The sequence below is a fragment of the Eretmochelys imbricata genome, chromosome 18, assembly GCF_965152235.1.
Source record: "Eretmochelys imbricata isolate rEreImb1 chromosome 18, rEreImb1.hap1, whole genome shotgun sequence".
NCBI classification, from domain to species: Eukaryota; Metazoa; Chordata; order Testudines; family Cheloniidae; genus Eretmochelys; species Eretmochelys imbricata.
This window is the reverse complement of record NC_135589.1, coordinates 18,978,952-18,995,279: the sequence shown is the minus strand read 5'-3', so window position 1 is coordinate 18,995,279 and position 16,328 is coordinate 18,978,952. Positions and strand designations below refer to the sequence as shown.

Here is a 16,328-nt window from a genome sequence, read left to right as displayed (position 1 = left end):
GCATAAATGTCCTTTCAGAATTGTCCTGCTTCTTAAAGTATGAACTGGCATGTAGCAGCCTTTCTAGCAATTGGCAGTAGCCAACGGGTTACTACAACATGTGGTTATTTTTATCCACTTTAATGAAGTTCCTGCACAAATCCAGATTCACATTGCAGACTCCAAGTCTTAACAAATGATGACTGGCCACTTTGAAATGACACAGATTTATTGCATGCAGCTCTACTGTCAAATTCCTCTTGGAATAAAGCGTTTATCATCAAAATTAAGTGAAAGAACATAAACCTTCCATGCCAGTTTCAAGCTCTATGCACGGCAGTTTGTTTTTAGCAGACACTTAGTTCAACCTACTTTCGGTTTCAACATCATGGATCCCAACAGACTTTGTATACTTCACCAGGTCAGAGAGCGCCCGGGAAAGCTTCATTGTTTTCTTCTGTCTGCTCATCCTGGGTGAATAAAACAAACAGTTTTCCATAAACTGATCAAGAGACAATTTTTCCCCCATAAAACGTTAGTTTTTTAAATAACTGGCATGGTAATGAAATACAGGGAGGAGTCTCTTCCAATAAGGCATGCTGCCATGCCCATTCTATTCATTCCCTCGGGGGCACCTGGCATTGGCCACTGTCGGAAGACAGGATACTGGGCTAGATGGACCTTTGGTCTGATCCAGTATGGCCATTCTTATGCCATAATTGTAGGGATGCCACATGAAGACTCATTGTAAAAGTACAGGTTTCTGGTTAAACCAGCTCTGGAAGCACACAGAAAGACTGTCAATGGGCTGTTGGCTCCTGAGCACCTAAATCCCTTTGGAAGATGAGACTTAAGCATCACAACACTGAGCACAGCAATGCCTAAATATGTTTTAAAATTTGGGCCAAAGAGCCTCATCTTCTTGTATGTTAATGGCCAAGAAAAGACTTGAACTTCTGACTAAGAGTTATACTTTAAGATCTGGTGTGTCGCAGATACTCTGTGCTGCTAGACAGGAGGTTGAACGGTGGACTTGCCCTTTAAAAGGTCTTTTTCACCTCTAACTGATATGATTTTACTAGTCCTTAAAGGACGTATATTTTAAATACCAAAGAATTTGGTGCCCTGATCCTTTCCATTTGCTTCTGGTTAACACCACAGTGTGCCAAGTGGGTTTATGATCCTGGAGCTCTCTGACAAGGCTGCTGGCTACTCCACTGGCCTTTTTCCAACACACCCTCTTCTGCCCTCCAGTCAGCTCTCCTGGTAGCCCCAATGAATCTCTCCTAAGCTTCCCAACCTGATTTCCATCTGATCTCTTGCTTCCAGAGTCTGGAACCCATCAGATAATCTCATAAAAAAAGCTTTGGCTTCAGGTGTTTTGAAGGGATGATTTTCAAAATCAAAGCAGCACTTCGACTCTTAGGTGCAATGCCATTTAACAAATTAAACAGCCATGGGCTTCGTACGCTCACCAGAAACCCCCTGTGCTACAGGAAGGCTCCCATGGCTAAAATGCTACACCAACTTAAGAGACATCTTCACAATAGAGCTGGGCGAAGTAGTGAAACCTCAAGCCAGGTCTGAACAACATGTCTGGCTCAGTCGTCCACTGACAAATTAGGAAGAGCCGTGTCAGGAGACTAATCTGATGATGGAGTCACAAACATTTTGGATCTACCTTTACATGGGCTTCCAATCACATGGTTATAGCTTCCAAACCTGCTACACTTGTGTACACACCTCTGTAGAGCATTAAATGGCCAGGATTCCTTGTTACCAACCTGCTATAATGCACTGCGCCCCTGGCTAAGTTTCCTTGATAGTCTAGGTCATCTTCACCTTCTTCCAGGCTGGATGCCTTTTTCAATTTGCTTCCTTTTTTCTGCATAAAGGAAACAAAACCACGGTACAAAACAGGCATCATTGTTCAGAAAAGTCTTAGGTTTCACTTGGGCACCAAGTAAACATTTAAAGGGTGGTGTGTGTGAAAAATAAAAACAGATTTAGTCATGTGTGCCTGAGTGCTACAAGCAAAGTGGAGCAAACCTCCTAGGATTTGTTCTGAAAAGTTGTGTGCAGGGGAACAACCAAACAGATATCTGCAAAATTCTAAGAGGGTGCTAGAAAAGGAAAAGGGTGATAAAAGTTTGGGAAGCCTTTGTCAGAGGATGGATCAGCTCGTCTGGGGTTAACCATTCACATGCAAGCGAGCCATGTTGGTGGCGCATTTGCATATGGTGGCAAATTATTCTGGACCCAGATTTTCAAAAGTGACTAGAGATTTATGGGTACCCAATTTGAGGGACTTTGAAAGGGGCCCAGATTTTGAGCACCCATTTTGTGAAGAACAGGCCCCTCAAGTTCGGCACCCAGAGTTTTAGTCATCCTTGAAAATTTTGGCACAGGAGTTGATCCAGGCCAGCTAGCTTTTAAAGCCACACTCATCAGACAAGCATTTGACCACGCTGCCCCATGCAATTCTGCTTCATTCTTTCAAGGAGCATGTTTCTTCCAGGGAATGGGAAATGGCAACCTTTTACTACAAGAGACTGCACTACGCCAGAACTGATCTGTGAACACATGGACGAGACAGCCTGGGGTTAGAGCCTTTCATAATGGGACTAGAGATGCTAGTATGAAAGGTGCTGTCTAAAGGGGAATTATTATTGGTGCTACTATGATTACTATGATCAGAGAGGGCGTGAGAAAAGGATTCTCTTGTTCCACTGTTACTCTAAGTCACATTGCAATAAACTGCTCTACAAGAGGTTAAATTAACCTTACTGCTTTTCAGGTTGGATCTGATAGCTTGAGTTTGTCGGCATTTGATGTGAACTTAAGCAAGTTGTTAAGAGTAAAGGCAACTGGTCATCCTGCCTGCTTGACCACTGGAGTGGGACTCTGTCAGACTGTGTATTATATCTTCCTTCTCTCTCCCCTCCCCTTCCCCCCCTCCACACACACATCTGTATTTTAAAGAATCCTTATTGAGGTTACAGGGACAAACCATCCCGATGTGTAGAAAGAATAGCAAATATGGCAGGCGACCAGCTTGGCTTAACAGTGAAATCCTTGCTGATCTTAAACACAAAAAAGAAGCTTACAAGAAGTGGAAGATTGGACAAATGACCATGGAAGAGTATAAAAATATTGCTCAGGCATGCAGGAGTGAAATCAGGAAGGCCAGATCACACCTGGAGTTGCAGCTAGCAAGAGATGTTAAGAGTAACAAGAAGGGTTTCTTCAGATATGTTAGCAACAAAAAGAAAGTCAGGGAAAGTGTGGGCCCCTTACTGAATGAGGCAGGCAACCTAGTGACAGAGGATGTGGAAAAAGCTAATGTGCTCAATGCTTTTTTTGCCTCTGTCTTCACGAACAAGGTCAGCTCCCAGATTACTGCACTGGGCAGCACAGCATGGGGAGGAGGAGACCAGCCCTCTGTGAAGAAAGAAGTGGTTCGGGACTATTTAGAAAAGCTGGATGAGCACAAGTTCATGGAGCCGGATGAGCTACATCCGAGAGTGCTAAAGGAGTTGGCGGATGCGATTGCAGAGCCATTGGCCATTACCTTTGAAAACTCATGGTGATCGGGGGAGGTCCCGGATGACTGGAAAAAAGGCTAATGTAGTGCCCATCTTTAAAAAAGGAAAGGAGGAGGATCCGGGGAACTACCGGCCAGTCAGCCTCACCTCAGTCCCTGGAAAAATCATGGAGCAGGTCCTCAAGGATTCAATTCTGAAGCACTTAGAGGAAAGGAAAGTGATCAGGAACAGTCAGCATGGATTCACCAAAGGCAAGTCATTCCTGACTAATCTAATTGTCTTCTATAACGAGGTACCTGGCTCTGTGGATGGGGGGAAAGCAACGGACGAGTTATTCCTTGACTTTAGCAAAGCTTTTGATCTGGTCTCCCACAGTATTCTTGCCAGCAAGTTAAAGAAGTATGGGCTGGATGAAGGGACTATAAGGTGGATAGAAAGCTGGCTAGATTGTCGGGCTCAACGGGTAGTGATCAATGGCTCCATGTCTAGTTGGCAGCTAGTATCAAGAGGAGTGCCCCAACCGTTGGCCCTGGGGCTGGTTTTGTTCAATATCTTCATTAATGATTTGGAGGATGGTGTGGATTATGGTTTGAGCATTGGCCTGCTAAACCCAGGGTTGTGAGTTCAATCCTTGAGGGGGCCATTTAGGGATCTGGGGCAAAAATTGGGGATTGGCCCTGCTTTGAGCAGGGGTTGGACTAGATGACCTCCTGAGGTCCCTTCCAACCTTGATATTCTATGATTCTATGATTGCACCCCCAGCAAGTTTGCAGATGACACTAAACTGGGAGGAGTAGTAGATACACTGGAGGGTAGGGATAGGATACAGAGGGACCTAGACAAATTAGAGGATTGGGCCAAAAGAAATCTGATGAGGTTCAACAAGGACAAGTGCAGAGTCCTGCACTTAGGATGGAAGAATCCCATGCACCGCTACAGACTAGGGACCGAGCGGCTAGGCAGCAGTTCTGCAGAAAAGGACCCAGGGGTTATAGTGGACGAGAAGCTGGATATGAGTCAACAGTGTGCCCTTGTTGCCAAGAAGGCTAATGGCATTTTGGGATGTATAAGTAGGGGCATTGCCAGCAGATGGAGGGACGTGATCGTTCCCCTTTATTCGACATTGGTGAGGCCTCATCTGGAGTACTGTGTCCAGTTTTGGGCCCCACACTACAAGAAGGATGTGGAAAAATTGGAAAGCATCCAGCGGAGGGCAACAAAAATGATTAGGGGACTGGAACACATGACTTATGAGGAGAGGCTGAGGGAACTGGGATTGTTTAGTCTGCGGAAGAGAAGAATGATGGGGGATTTCATAGCTGCTTTCAACGACCTGAAAGGGGGTTCCAAAGAGGATGGATCTAGACTGTTCTCAGTGGTAGCAGATGACAGAACAAGGAGTAATGGTCTCAAGTTGCAGTGGGGTAGGTTTAGGTTGGAAATTAGGAAAAACTTTTTCACTAGGAGGGTGGTGAAACACTGGAATGCGTTACCTAGGGAGGTGGTGGAATCTCCTTCCTTTGAGGTTTTCAAGGTCAGTCTTGACAAAGCCCTGGCTGGGATGATTTAGTTGAGGTTGGTCCTGCTTTGAGCAGGGGATTGGACTAGATGACCTCCTGAGGTCCCTTCCAACGCTGATATTCTATGATTTTATGATCTGGGAGCTCAGTGCTTCTTCTGCTATCCAGTGCAAGTTATCTGTTGAGAGACTAACCTTGCGTTTGGAAAAGCTGCCCATCAGCGATCGGCTGTACCGTTTGTTGGTGCTTGAGTCTTCTCCAGATTCCACGTCATCCTCAGGTTTGTTCTACAGGAAGAAGAGAGCAAGAGAGAGAGAGACTATGAAAGGATAGCAGACAGGACAGCAGTGCTGCAGAGAACCACACTGAAATACAACCAGAAGTTTGAAAAATCCCTCCTAAAACCTCAGCATAACTCAGACTGATACCAACATCTCCCCTACCAGTTCAACGCAAGACCTTTGAAGTCAGCAGCATGATCTTATTAACTGCTCTTTTCCACTGGTATAGTCACAATCCATGGTCACTTTCACAAGAACCACATAAAGTACCCATGCACCAGTCTATGGTAACTTTATTACATTGTCCATTGTGGCAAAAATTCGGTGACAAACTATGTGTCATGCATCAATATTTGATTGTTTTGCAAGGCAGATACTGATGGGAGTTACTTCTCTCACAATAGCTGAGCTGTCTACTCTTTAGGATTAACAGGATCAGGTCAAACAATTCTGCTTATTGTTTGAGTGGCTGTATTATTGCTCGGATGTGTAATGATAGGATACCTCACAGTAAGAAAGAGAAAAGACTTCTTAGGACTCTAAAGGGAGGTTCTTCACTGAGGCCACTGGATGTAGACAAGAACCTGGGGTTCTCTGTCTCCCTGATTGGCTCAACACAGCCTGTTCTCCCTAGTGCAGTCCCTACAGGGACTTGCCTAGCCCTGACCTGGACTACACTCCACGATACATTACGAAAACAGCTAGGTTTAAAAGTATGCACAAACTCAAGCCCCAGCAAGACTTGGGAAGCAGAGTTCTGTTTCTAAACCTAGTTTAGCTTTAGTTCCAAGATGCTTGCTAAGTAACCTGTCTAGAACATTTCTAATTTGCATGTAACAACCTTCCCTAAGCCCTTTGTGGCTAATGATAAACTCTAAAGTGGCAGTGCTTCAAGTTCATGCAATTTAGTTAGTGGGCTGAGTACACTTTTATACATAACTGTTATTATAAAATTAAAAATGTGAAACAAGAGAATAGACACTTTTTTTCTTACACTAAAACCCCCAAATTTTTAAATGCACTTTACAGTGGAACACAAATTCTGTTTGCTCAAAAGAAAAAAAGTCACCAGTGTATATGTCACGCCCCGGTTGCTCTGTGCTGGAGCCAGAAAAAAAGCCCTGTGTCTCCGACAATGCTGCTCACCTGGCAGCGTCATTAACTGTGTGCATTCAGCTATGGAAGCCAAAGTCATTAATAAACAATTTATACAGAAAGCTAGTAAAATCCAACAAAGTAGATTGCTAAACACCTTTTCCTCCATAGTCCCAATTTGCATTTCCAAAGACTGCCACACTCCATTATTCATGTGCAATGACAGATTATCCTCCTGTATCCAGCATTCACTATACAAATTGCTAATAAAAATATCTCACCCTTAAAAGCAGAAAGAGACCTCTAAATGGACATCAACAGGAGAGACATTTTTCTTCATAAATAGCTTTTACATAAACAACTCAAAGTACCAACAAAGACCCATGACAAACATTACAGCAGAGGGAAACATTCTTTTCCTTTTTATTTTCTTAATATTCTCAGTCAGAAGCAAATCTTGGAGTGTTATAAAAGTGGAACAACTCCCGTGGAGTACCTCTGGATTTATAACCATCCAAGAGCAGACTCTGTCCCGTCTCTGGCTGCAGACAAAAAGAAACCAAACAGCACAGATAGGTAAAAGTGCAGTTAAATATTATAAGCAGGCTTGCTGGCATATCTTTGGCCAATGAAGATAGCGGACATTAATATCCTGAGGCTGAAATAGGGAGGATATGCCTTAGGGACATTAATCTTGGTCCTTACATGTTACGTCACATGACTGAAATTTGACAGGACTCTACTATATTAAGTAAAGGTTGGGATCCCCACGCCACAGCCTTGTCTTTGCTTCATTCTGTCATTTCCAGTGCATATTTTGCTGCTCCTGATACACATAGCCCCACTGTTCCGGGGTCCCTCTAGTGCAGCAATGATCATGGCAGCAAACCAAGGGTGTCATGATGAGCACAAGGAGAAAGATGGCGACAGGCAGGAACGATCCTCAGGTGTCTTTTGATTTAACCAACATTTGCTGGTTTGGTTTATTTCACTAGTAAAAAACTGATATATACCAGTTAAAACCTAAAGCTTACACTGTCCATTAGACCCATCTGCTGTGGTCAGCAAAGCGCTTTCACATCCAACACAATGCCAACCAAACAGCTTTCCAAAACCGAGAGGGGATAAACTTTGCTGGATAACCCAAAGAAACCCGCGGTGCCCTGCAACCAACTGAAGAAATCTAAAATGCTCCAAGTCATATGGAAAAATCCTACAGAACTGAGTAGTGATGAAGCCAATAGGGTTGATCTAGAACTATAAAAATGAATATAAAATTTCAAATGTAAGCCTGGAGCGTTCTATAGCATGGAGAGAATTCTTTAGAAAGCTTCACAACCCCTCATAGAACAGCTATTTTCTATTAAAATCTACAGGATTGTTCCCTAAGAGAGGCTTAGACTATCCTCACTCTTAATGCAGCACACAATAGAGTTTTCCAGGCTAAGAAAGCTTTGCACCTCTAGAGGGCAATGGTTCTACACACAGAAAGCTATGCCACTTCCTGAACGGTCATTGATAGTGTGAGGGATGAGGTGTGGGTGGACGGGACCATAATTTTAAAAAATAAATGTCAAAAAAAGAAGATCTAGGTGGGTGAGGTAACATCTTTTACTGGACCAACTTCTGTCGGTGAGAGAGACAAGCTTTTGAGCCACACAGAGCTATTCTTCATGGCTGGGAGATGTACTCAAGAGTGTCATGGTAGAACAGATTATTTAGCATAAGTAGTTAACACATATTTCAAGGGACCATTCACGGTGAAGTGACACATTAACACCACTTGTGTAGCTTGAAAGCTTGTATCTTTCATCAGGTTTCAGAGTAGCAGCTGTGTTCATCTGTACCCGCAAAAAGAAACGGAGTACTTGTGGTACCTTAGAGACTAACAAATTTATTTGAGCATAAGCTTTCGTGAGCTACAGCTCACTTCATCGGATGCACCACTGCATGCATCTGATGAAGTGGGTTTTAGCCCACCAAAGCTCATGCTCAAATAAATTTGTTAGTCTCTAAGGTGCCACAAGTACTCTTTATTTTTCATCAGCAGAAGTTTCTCCAATAAAAGATACCTCACCCACCTTTCAAAGTGGTAGACGTGTAGTCTGTATCAGCAAAAAGAATGAGGAGTACTTGTGGCACCTTAAAGACTAACAAATTTATTTGGGCATAAGCTTTCGTGGGCTAAAACCCACTTCATCAGATGCATGCAGTGGAAAATACAGTAGGAAGACATATTATATATATATCTTTATACACACACACACACACAGAGAACATGAAAAAATGGGGGTTGCCATACCAACTCTAACAAGACTAATTAATTAAGGTGGGCTATTATCAGGAGGAGGAAAAAAAACTTTTGTTGTGATAATCAAGATGGCCCATTTCAAACAGTTGACAAGAAGGTGTGAGTAACAGTAGGAAAAAAAGAATGAGGAGTACAAGTACTCCTTGTTCTTTTTGCTGATACAGACTAACACTGCTACCACTCTGAAACCTGTCAGTAGGGGAAAAATTAGCATGGGGAAATAGTTTTCAGTTTGTGTAATGACCCATTCACTCCCAGTCTTTATTCAAGCCTAATTTAATGGTGTCCAGTTTACAATTTAATTCCAGTTCTGCAGTTTCTTGTTGGAATCTGTTTTTGAAGTTTTGTTGTTGAAGAATTGCGACTTTTAGGTCTGTCTCTAATATCCTGGGATCAACCCTGCTACAACAACACTGCAAACGAAAAAAGAAGGTATCCAGTTCCTGGGATAGCCTCTCTTAGGTCTGACCCACATTAACTTTCAAGAATCTCTCTCCTCTCTAAAGAGCCAAGACATCACATCCCTTCCATACACAGCTACTGCATTTTTAGAACAGAGAGAACATCTATCCTACATATATCGGCAAATCTGGGGTTTGAACTACTTAAATGGTTTTCTTCTTTAAAATTAAAAAGCACGTTTAAAAATGGCTATTTCTAGTTATTAAATATTTATTAAGATCTCTTTAATAACTTACAAAAGCATATTACAGAACTGCATTATTTATAAATAGTTGATTCCTGACTATCTGTCAGAGCAGGTGTAGATGTTGTTAAAATAAATGCTTGTGTGCACTGAACACACGGAGACAGGCTGTTTAACCATGTTATACAACTGCAGACAGCTGACAAATCAATAGTGATCTGACCTAGCCGAGAAGAGGGGGTCAAGTCTGGAATCAAAAGCAACTGAAAATTCTAGAGCCCAAGCTAAAGTTAATTATCTCTACTCAGTGGGGGGTTCTTGGGTGCCACCACAAATAGAACTGGATCATAGTCTTCGGTTCACTGGCAATTTCAAAAACAATTAAAAAAAATTAGTTTAGGGTTGAGCCAAAAGGAACATTTTTCTTCAAAATTTTCAGAAAAAAAAATCATTTTGGGTCAAAGAACGTTCCAACAAAACCAAAATGTTTCATTTTGATTTCAACCATTTTTAGATATTTTTGATTTTTTTAAAATAAAATTAAGAGAAATGTTGAAATAAAAACTTGTTTTGAACCCAAAAATTGAAACATTTTGTTTAGAAAATGTTGAAATGAAATATTTTGATTATTTTAGACTATTTTTCTCAGGATTTTTTTGACCAAAACCATCTGGCAGAATCGGCAAGAATTTACTAAGTGTTCCAGTGGCACCCTAACTGCATTTTGCTAAAAACGTTCACCCAGCTCTAGCCACAATTATTCAGAGTCTCTGTAAGAGCATCATCTAGGCTCCCTGCTCCTGCAAATTGCGATGTTTCCAGGATCAGGATAATTTTTCCATGCCAGGGGAAGAGGTCTTGGAAATTGCACAGAGTCCACAGAACACAGGATCTGAGAGCCCAGCCCCACTCCAAAAGGCGGGTGGCAGGAAGCCAGGCCCCCCCAGAGCGCTTGCTCTCATTGCTCAGTCAGGAAGCATTAGTGGTTACAAATAGGGTCTGTCAAATGTTTTCAAATCCCCCAACAACGTAACGTCAGGGCAAGACTCTCAAGCCAGACTTGGCAGCTTTGTGTGTCCCTCGAACCGTCGCAATCTCAAAGGAGTAATTCTCTTGTCTTTAACAAAAAGAACCAGTCAGGACAGAGCAGGATGGTCAGCCCTAAAGGCTTGGGAGTTCCCTCACACAACGGTTCATCAACAACTGCAGGGTGACAGGCAAACCGTGCAGGTTCTGAACTCTGATTGAAGTCCCTAAAACATTTGGATGTTTATCCCAGTGCTTGGGCCCCTTGGGACATGAGAGAGTTTTCTACGTGAGAATGAATGGCAGAAAAGGTAGAGACGGTGCTTCTATTTTCCCTCCTGCATGACACCACAACATGCAGACGCAGCAAGGTTAAAATCTGATGGGAGAGGAAATACCCCTGTCCAGTGCTATGAGCTAGCCTGTGGAATTCACTGCCACAACACACTCTGGCAGCTCAAGAGTTTAACAGCTTAACCATCCCCACACACACTATTCTTCTAATTCTGGAAACACAAACTAATCTCTTTAAAACAAGTCCATCTGTGTACCTTTATCATAACAGACAATTCACCAGAACAGCCTCTTCCACAGTATTTCTGCCTTTTCCTGCCTCTCTCAGTGTTTCAGCACTTCCATTTCCAAATAGCACTAGAAAGGGCAGCCTAAAGCGAGGAGGAGAAAAGGTGACGGGGACAGGTCACAGAAGCTCATGTTTCAGGTGAAGGGCTGACTTGGGTTAATCTGTACTGCCTTGCTCATCCCTAGTTGGAGAATTTTTCAACTTTGTCAATTCCTACCAGGTTCTGTGCAAGTTCTTCCTCTATTTATTTCCAGTGGGGTAGCTCACCAAGGGTGTGCCTCGGTCTTACAGACCAGCCTAGAGCTGATTCCAGCCTGTAGCGTCCAAATTGCCAGACAGGATATCGCAGTAGAGAAGTTTATGCAAGCAAAACACAGAGAGGCACAGGAATACCTCAGTGGCCTTAAAACAAAGGAGCTAAATGAGCATTGCATACAGATCCTAGTGTAAGATAAGTGCCTCTGATGAACAGAGTGAAAAACGTTAAATAAAAGTCATTTACCATAAGGTCAGCAAGATCAAGCCACGACGTCAGTAGGGTGTAAGGAACCTGCTATTCATGTCCTCAAGAGTTTCTAGACCAAAATGGCAATGTTTCCTATGTCAGATGAAACAAGTCATTTCACATGCACACTTTTGGACAGAGATGTGGGAGGAAAGAAATTATTTTCTTCCCTTCATTCGTGAATTAGATTTAAGACAGTTAGAAATTTCTTCCTCCGAGACAAGAACCGCAGGATGAAGATTAAATCTGGAATGGAGAGGTTTCAAAGGTGGAGGAGGGGCTTTGGGATGGAGTCTCAAACTCGTTCCTTTCTATCGAAAGGATCCCAGAGAAGAAGGATGGTCTTGATTGCAGCTCATGAAACTGAGCTCATTTCCTAGATCTGTCACAAACTCACTGTGTGACCTTGGGGAAAAAAAGTCACTTGATCCCTCTGTGCCTCAGTTTCCACGTCTGTAAATGGGAATAATAATCCTGCCTCTCTCTGTCTTGTCTATTTAGATTGGAAAGTCTCAGGGCAGGAACAATCACTTCCTGCCGCAAGGGAAGTGGCTCAGCTTCAGCAGTGATGGATTATCCTGTAGCTTCATCAGTGCTCCTGGCCTCAGGTTGACACAGTCAATTCAACTCTAATTTCCACCTGAGGTTCGGCGGCTGCTGCTGCCGCAATAGATAAATTATACCAACGGGCAAGGTGATGGGACATCTCCCTTCGTCACCACTTCATACCGTCAGCCTTTTACTTCTCTCTCCAAAGTGTCCCATCGGAGCTGGGAAAATAAGTTATTCTGTTTCATGGAGGATTTTGATATTTTGAAATTTGTCTTTGTTCTGATTCAGGACAAAGCCCCAGACTTTAGATGTTCTCCATGAACGGGACTGGAACCCTGGAGCCAAGGGGGTCTGCCTGGCACACTGCCCCACACCTTGGAAGCCCTGAGAGTGCAGGCTGCTGAGGAGCTAGGATCCTGGGAGCATGGTTTCCAGCTCCCTGGCATCCCACCAGGTGGGCTGCTGAGAAACCAGGCAAGCGAGTGGGCTGGAAACCAGACAAGGCTCCACTGAAATCCTGCCTGGGGTCGGTCAGAACTTCATTGAAATCAAACTATTTCCATGAAATGTTTCACGTCTGGCGTTCTCAGACGGAAAATGTTCCTTCAGAACCTCCAACCAACTTCCTGCTTCCCATGTCTGTATTGTGGGTCCTGTCTCCCATGAGTCACAGCCAGCCTAGGGAGCCTACTGACACCCTCGGACAGCCAAGATTCAGATCCCAGCTCTAAACTTGGAGCACATCTCTCCCTTTACTTACTCCACTGCCAAGAACAGTTTTCCAGACACAGGGATGTATTGAATAGTAAAGATCATATTCAACCCCTAATCCAGTGAAAACTGGAGCTAGAGGGAGGATTAAATGTTCCATCCCGGGGGCACAGAAAGCCATTGCTCCACATCTGAATAGCTTTGTCTTCCGCTGCCGAGAAAGGGGAAGAAGAGGTTTGCAACCATTTGATGTGAAGCCGCAGCAGCAGAACAGCGCAGTGCTGCCTCCTGCAAAGCTGCAGACCCAAAATATTTACTCTGCAAGTCTCCTGCTGGAATGCGGCTCCTGGCTTATGGGCTATTGTTATTTAGCATTATGTAACGCATGATCCCATTTGTGCAAATCAGTACCGAGGCCTCTAAGCGCTTGAATGTTTAAATGACTGCCGCTGTATCTCTGCAGGCTGAGCCCTTCTGCCCCGTTCCCAGCGCTGCGCCTTATCCCGAGACTGAATTATTTGCTGGAACAAGGCCATCGGTAGCAGCTGCCCTTCGAAGTAGAGGCAATTCCCTCCTCCCCTCTTTATACATAGGACTGAAGCGGTGCAAAAAGCAATGAATTAATTTGTCCATTGTGCCTTCCATAAATAGCATTCAACAATTTTAGGGGTCCGCAAATGAAAAGGGGGTCAAAAAAAAGGGGGGGTTGAAAACTGTTGCATTAGAAGCATTACGTCTCCCCACTGCATTAGCAGCACAAACTCTGATCTGACCAGCACACAAAATGTGAGACCATTTTTTCTTCCCTCTCCTTTGACAAGGAAATCTCCAGCCACCCAGCAAAGTGGCAGAGATTGCTCACAACAGCCTCATCCGTAAAAACTACAGGCAGAGCTTCCAAAAGTGTGCACACAGCACCCCCATCTATTTCCATAAGCCAAAGCCTGAGTGGAGCACGGCATTTATCGGTGCAAATCATTTTTCTCCATTACTCGCCAGCTCTGGGCCAGGCTGTTAGCGCCCACCCAGTGCCCTTTCCTCATCTTTCTTCTTTAATGAGACAACCTGGCAACATTTTATTTATATCCTTTTTATAAAGCTGGATTGGCTTTGCCATGCGCACTGCCATTTACAGATACCAACCCTTCAACAAAACTCAACCTGGCCCGCCTCTTTCTCCCAGCCCCTCCCAGAAATGGCTGTGAGCAGTTTGCCACCTTCTACCCCTGAACACAAGTTTCCAATAACAATGGGGTTTTTGAATGAAATTAACTCTATAGCTCTCTCTCCCCCCGGCCCCCTCTCTGCCCAGGGAAACATATTCCCTGCTTCCTACCTGGTGCAGTGGCAAGGGCTGTGTGTGTGCCAAAAAGTGATATTAATGGTTCATTACAGGAAAATGAAAGGCTTTGCATGCCTCACTGCACTCGAAGCATCTGATGGCGCATGCTAAACGGTGACGGTGGATGTGGACTGACAAATATTTATTATGATTAAGGGGAAAGCCAAATAGTGCCATTAACGCTTCAAGCTAAATTAGCAACACGCGGCAAAACTGATTCCCCGCCATCATTCAGGATTAACCGTGATTATGTGCCTGACTCCATCATCGTAGAAAGCCTCCCAAATAATAAAACATGGACTTACAAACAAAAGCCCCCTCAGACTGCTGCTGTGTCTGCTGAAATGTACTCCATGCCCCTCGCAAAGCCAGAGAACCCTCTTTGCCCAGTGACATGAGTATTTCAAAGGTGGGTCTCGTAAGAACTCAAGTGACAACGCGCTTGGCACCACATGAAACAGAACGGGTTTCAGGCAGAGACGGGAACACTGATCGTAAAGAATCATAGAATATCAGGGTTGGAAGGGACCTCAGGAGGTCATCTAGTCCAATCCCCTGCTCAAAGCAGGACCAATCTCCAATATTTGCCCCAGATCCCAAACGGCCCCCTCAAGGATTGAACCCACAACCCTGGGTTTAGCAGCCAATGCTAAAGCCTCAGAGTGCTTTCCTTATGCAAGTCGCCACACCTTTTACATTACTGAAAAGCAGCTATGGATGTACTGAGTGAGGTGCAGAAGGGACAGGCACTACGCATGCTTCCTCTATGCTTTTCTAGCAACTGCACCTGCATTCCCTCAGCTTTGCCAGTCCCGTACTCCAATGCAGCTGATTTGCGGCTCTTCCTGCCTCAATGATCGTGAGCAACCAGATCCCTGCTATTTTAGTCTCAAACAGGGCTGCCTGCTCTATGGCAATTCTGTGATGGGCACAGGTGTGAAATAGGACGAGACAAAAGATTCTTTCACTTGGGACTTGTGGACATTTTCGCTGCAGTCATTGCCACAGCAACCGTCTGTGCTGCCACGGAATGATAGGACTCACTCCAACTGCAGGTTCCGATGCAGAACCCAGCTTGCCCAGTGGGGTTCACGTTGGACCGAACTCCCCAGCAGCCGGATCGCTGAAGTCTTCAAGAAGCAGAGATCCTGTTTCCATGACAGGAAAGCAAAGTATAGGAAAGCAGGATCGAAATATCACCCCCTGGGATTTAACATCCCTCAGTTTTTATTCCTCATGACACTGACATGAAAACAGGGCCATTACTGCCTAGCAATCCCATGTAACCCAGCTTCCTCTTGCTCCAAATGCATCACAGTTCTTCTGTTTGAAACTGCAGCCTTCTCCGCATCAGCCCTCTCTGCAGCCACATGCAGAGCAGCCTGCTCTGCTAAGTGGTTGAAGCACAGGAGCCAGGAGATCTGGCTTTCTGCTTCAGACTCTGCCCCAGACTTCTCTAAGAACCAGCCAGCATTGTGCCTTGTTTCCCCATCTGCAAACTGGAGATGGGATTTACCAGCATAACACGTGGGCTATGAAGATTTATTCATTAACAGTTGCAAAGGGCTTTGAGATCTATGGATGGAAAGCACTAGGGAAGGCAAAGTATTATCATTATAGCAGTCAACAGACAGAGCCTGCTAAGGAACAAAAGGAGCTCTTTGCAACAGAATGTCCCCATGCACCAAAGCAGAAAGCCACCACCCAGGAACTGAAATACCAGAGTATGACACAAGCACCGAGCTGCATTAAATAGAAGGGTACTCAGAGCTCTCCGGGCAGCTTCAGCAGACTAAACAACATGTAGGTGTCCCTATTTACAAACAAAGCATGCTGTTACTCTAAAAATACAGCCCAGTGGATCTCAGCATGGTTTCCGCTACTAATACAACTCACAATAATAAAAAAACAGCCACTTCCACTCTCCCTGCATTTGGCAGCTCAGCCAGGTGTGCCTCACAGGGTATGGCTGCACAGCAGGCTTAACCCCAGGCTCTCACCTCGGTTTTAGCCCAACACCCTATTGTCCACACACAAAACCCATAAATCCGGGCTTATCTGAGCTCACTCGCTCATTTGGGGGTATAGCTTAGAGTTGAGCAGGACAGGCTCATGCTGCAAAGAAGATAGATTGCAGAGCTTCGGTTTTGATAGATCTCCAATGCCATCCCAGGCCTGTATTTTCCCACTCTTCCACCTACTTACTTCCCAATCACCTCCTATGTACTGGAA

General features: G+C 44.3%; 1 protein-coding gene across 1 annotated transcript in view; it reads right to left on the bottom strand.

The window, feature by feature from the left end:
- The window catches only part of PLCH2 (phospholipase C eta 2), a 284,031-nt gene that overhangs the window by 30,510 nt on the left and 237,193 nt on the right, over positions 1–16,328 (bottom strand). The window contains exons 12-14 of the mRNA XM_077837140.1: positions 5,239–5,331; positions 1,764–1,864; positions 352–449 (exon numbers count right to left, since the gene is read on the bottom strand). Of these exons, the coding sequence (XP_077693266.1) occupies positions 352–449; positions 1,764–1,864; positions 5,239–5,331 (292 nt within the window). The remainder of the gene's footprint in view (positions 1–351; positions 450–1,763; positions 1,865–5,238; positions 5,332–16,328) is intronic.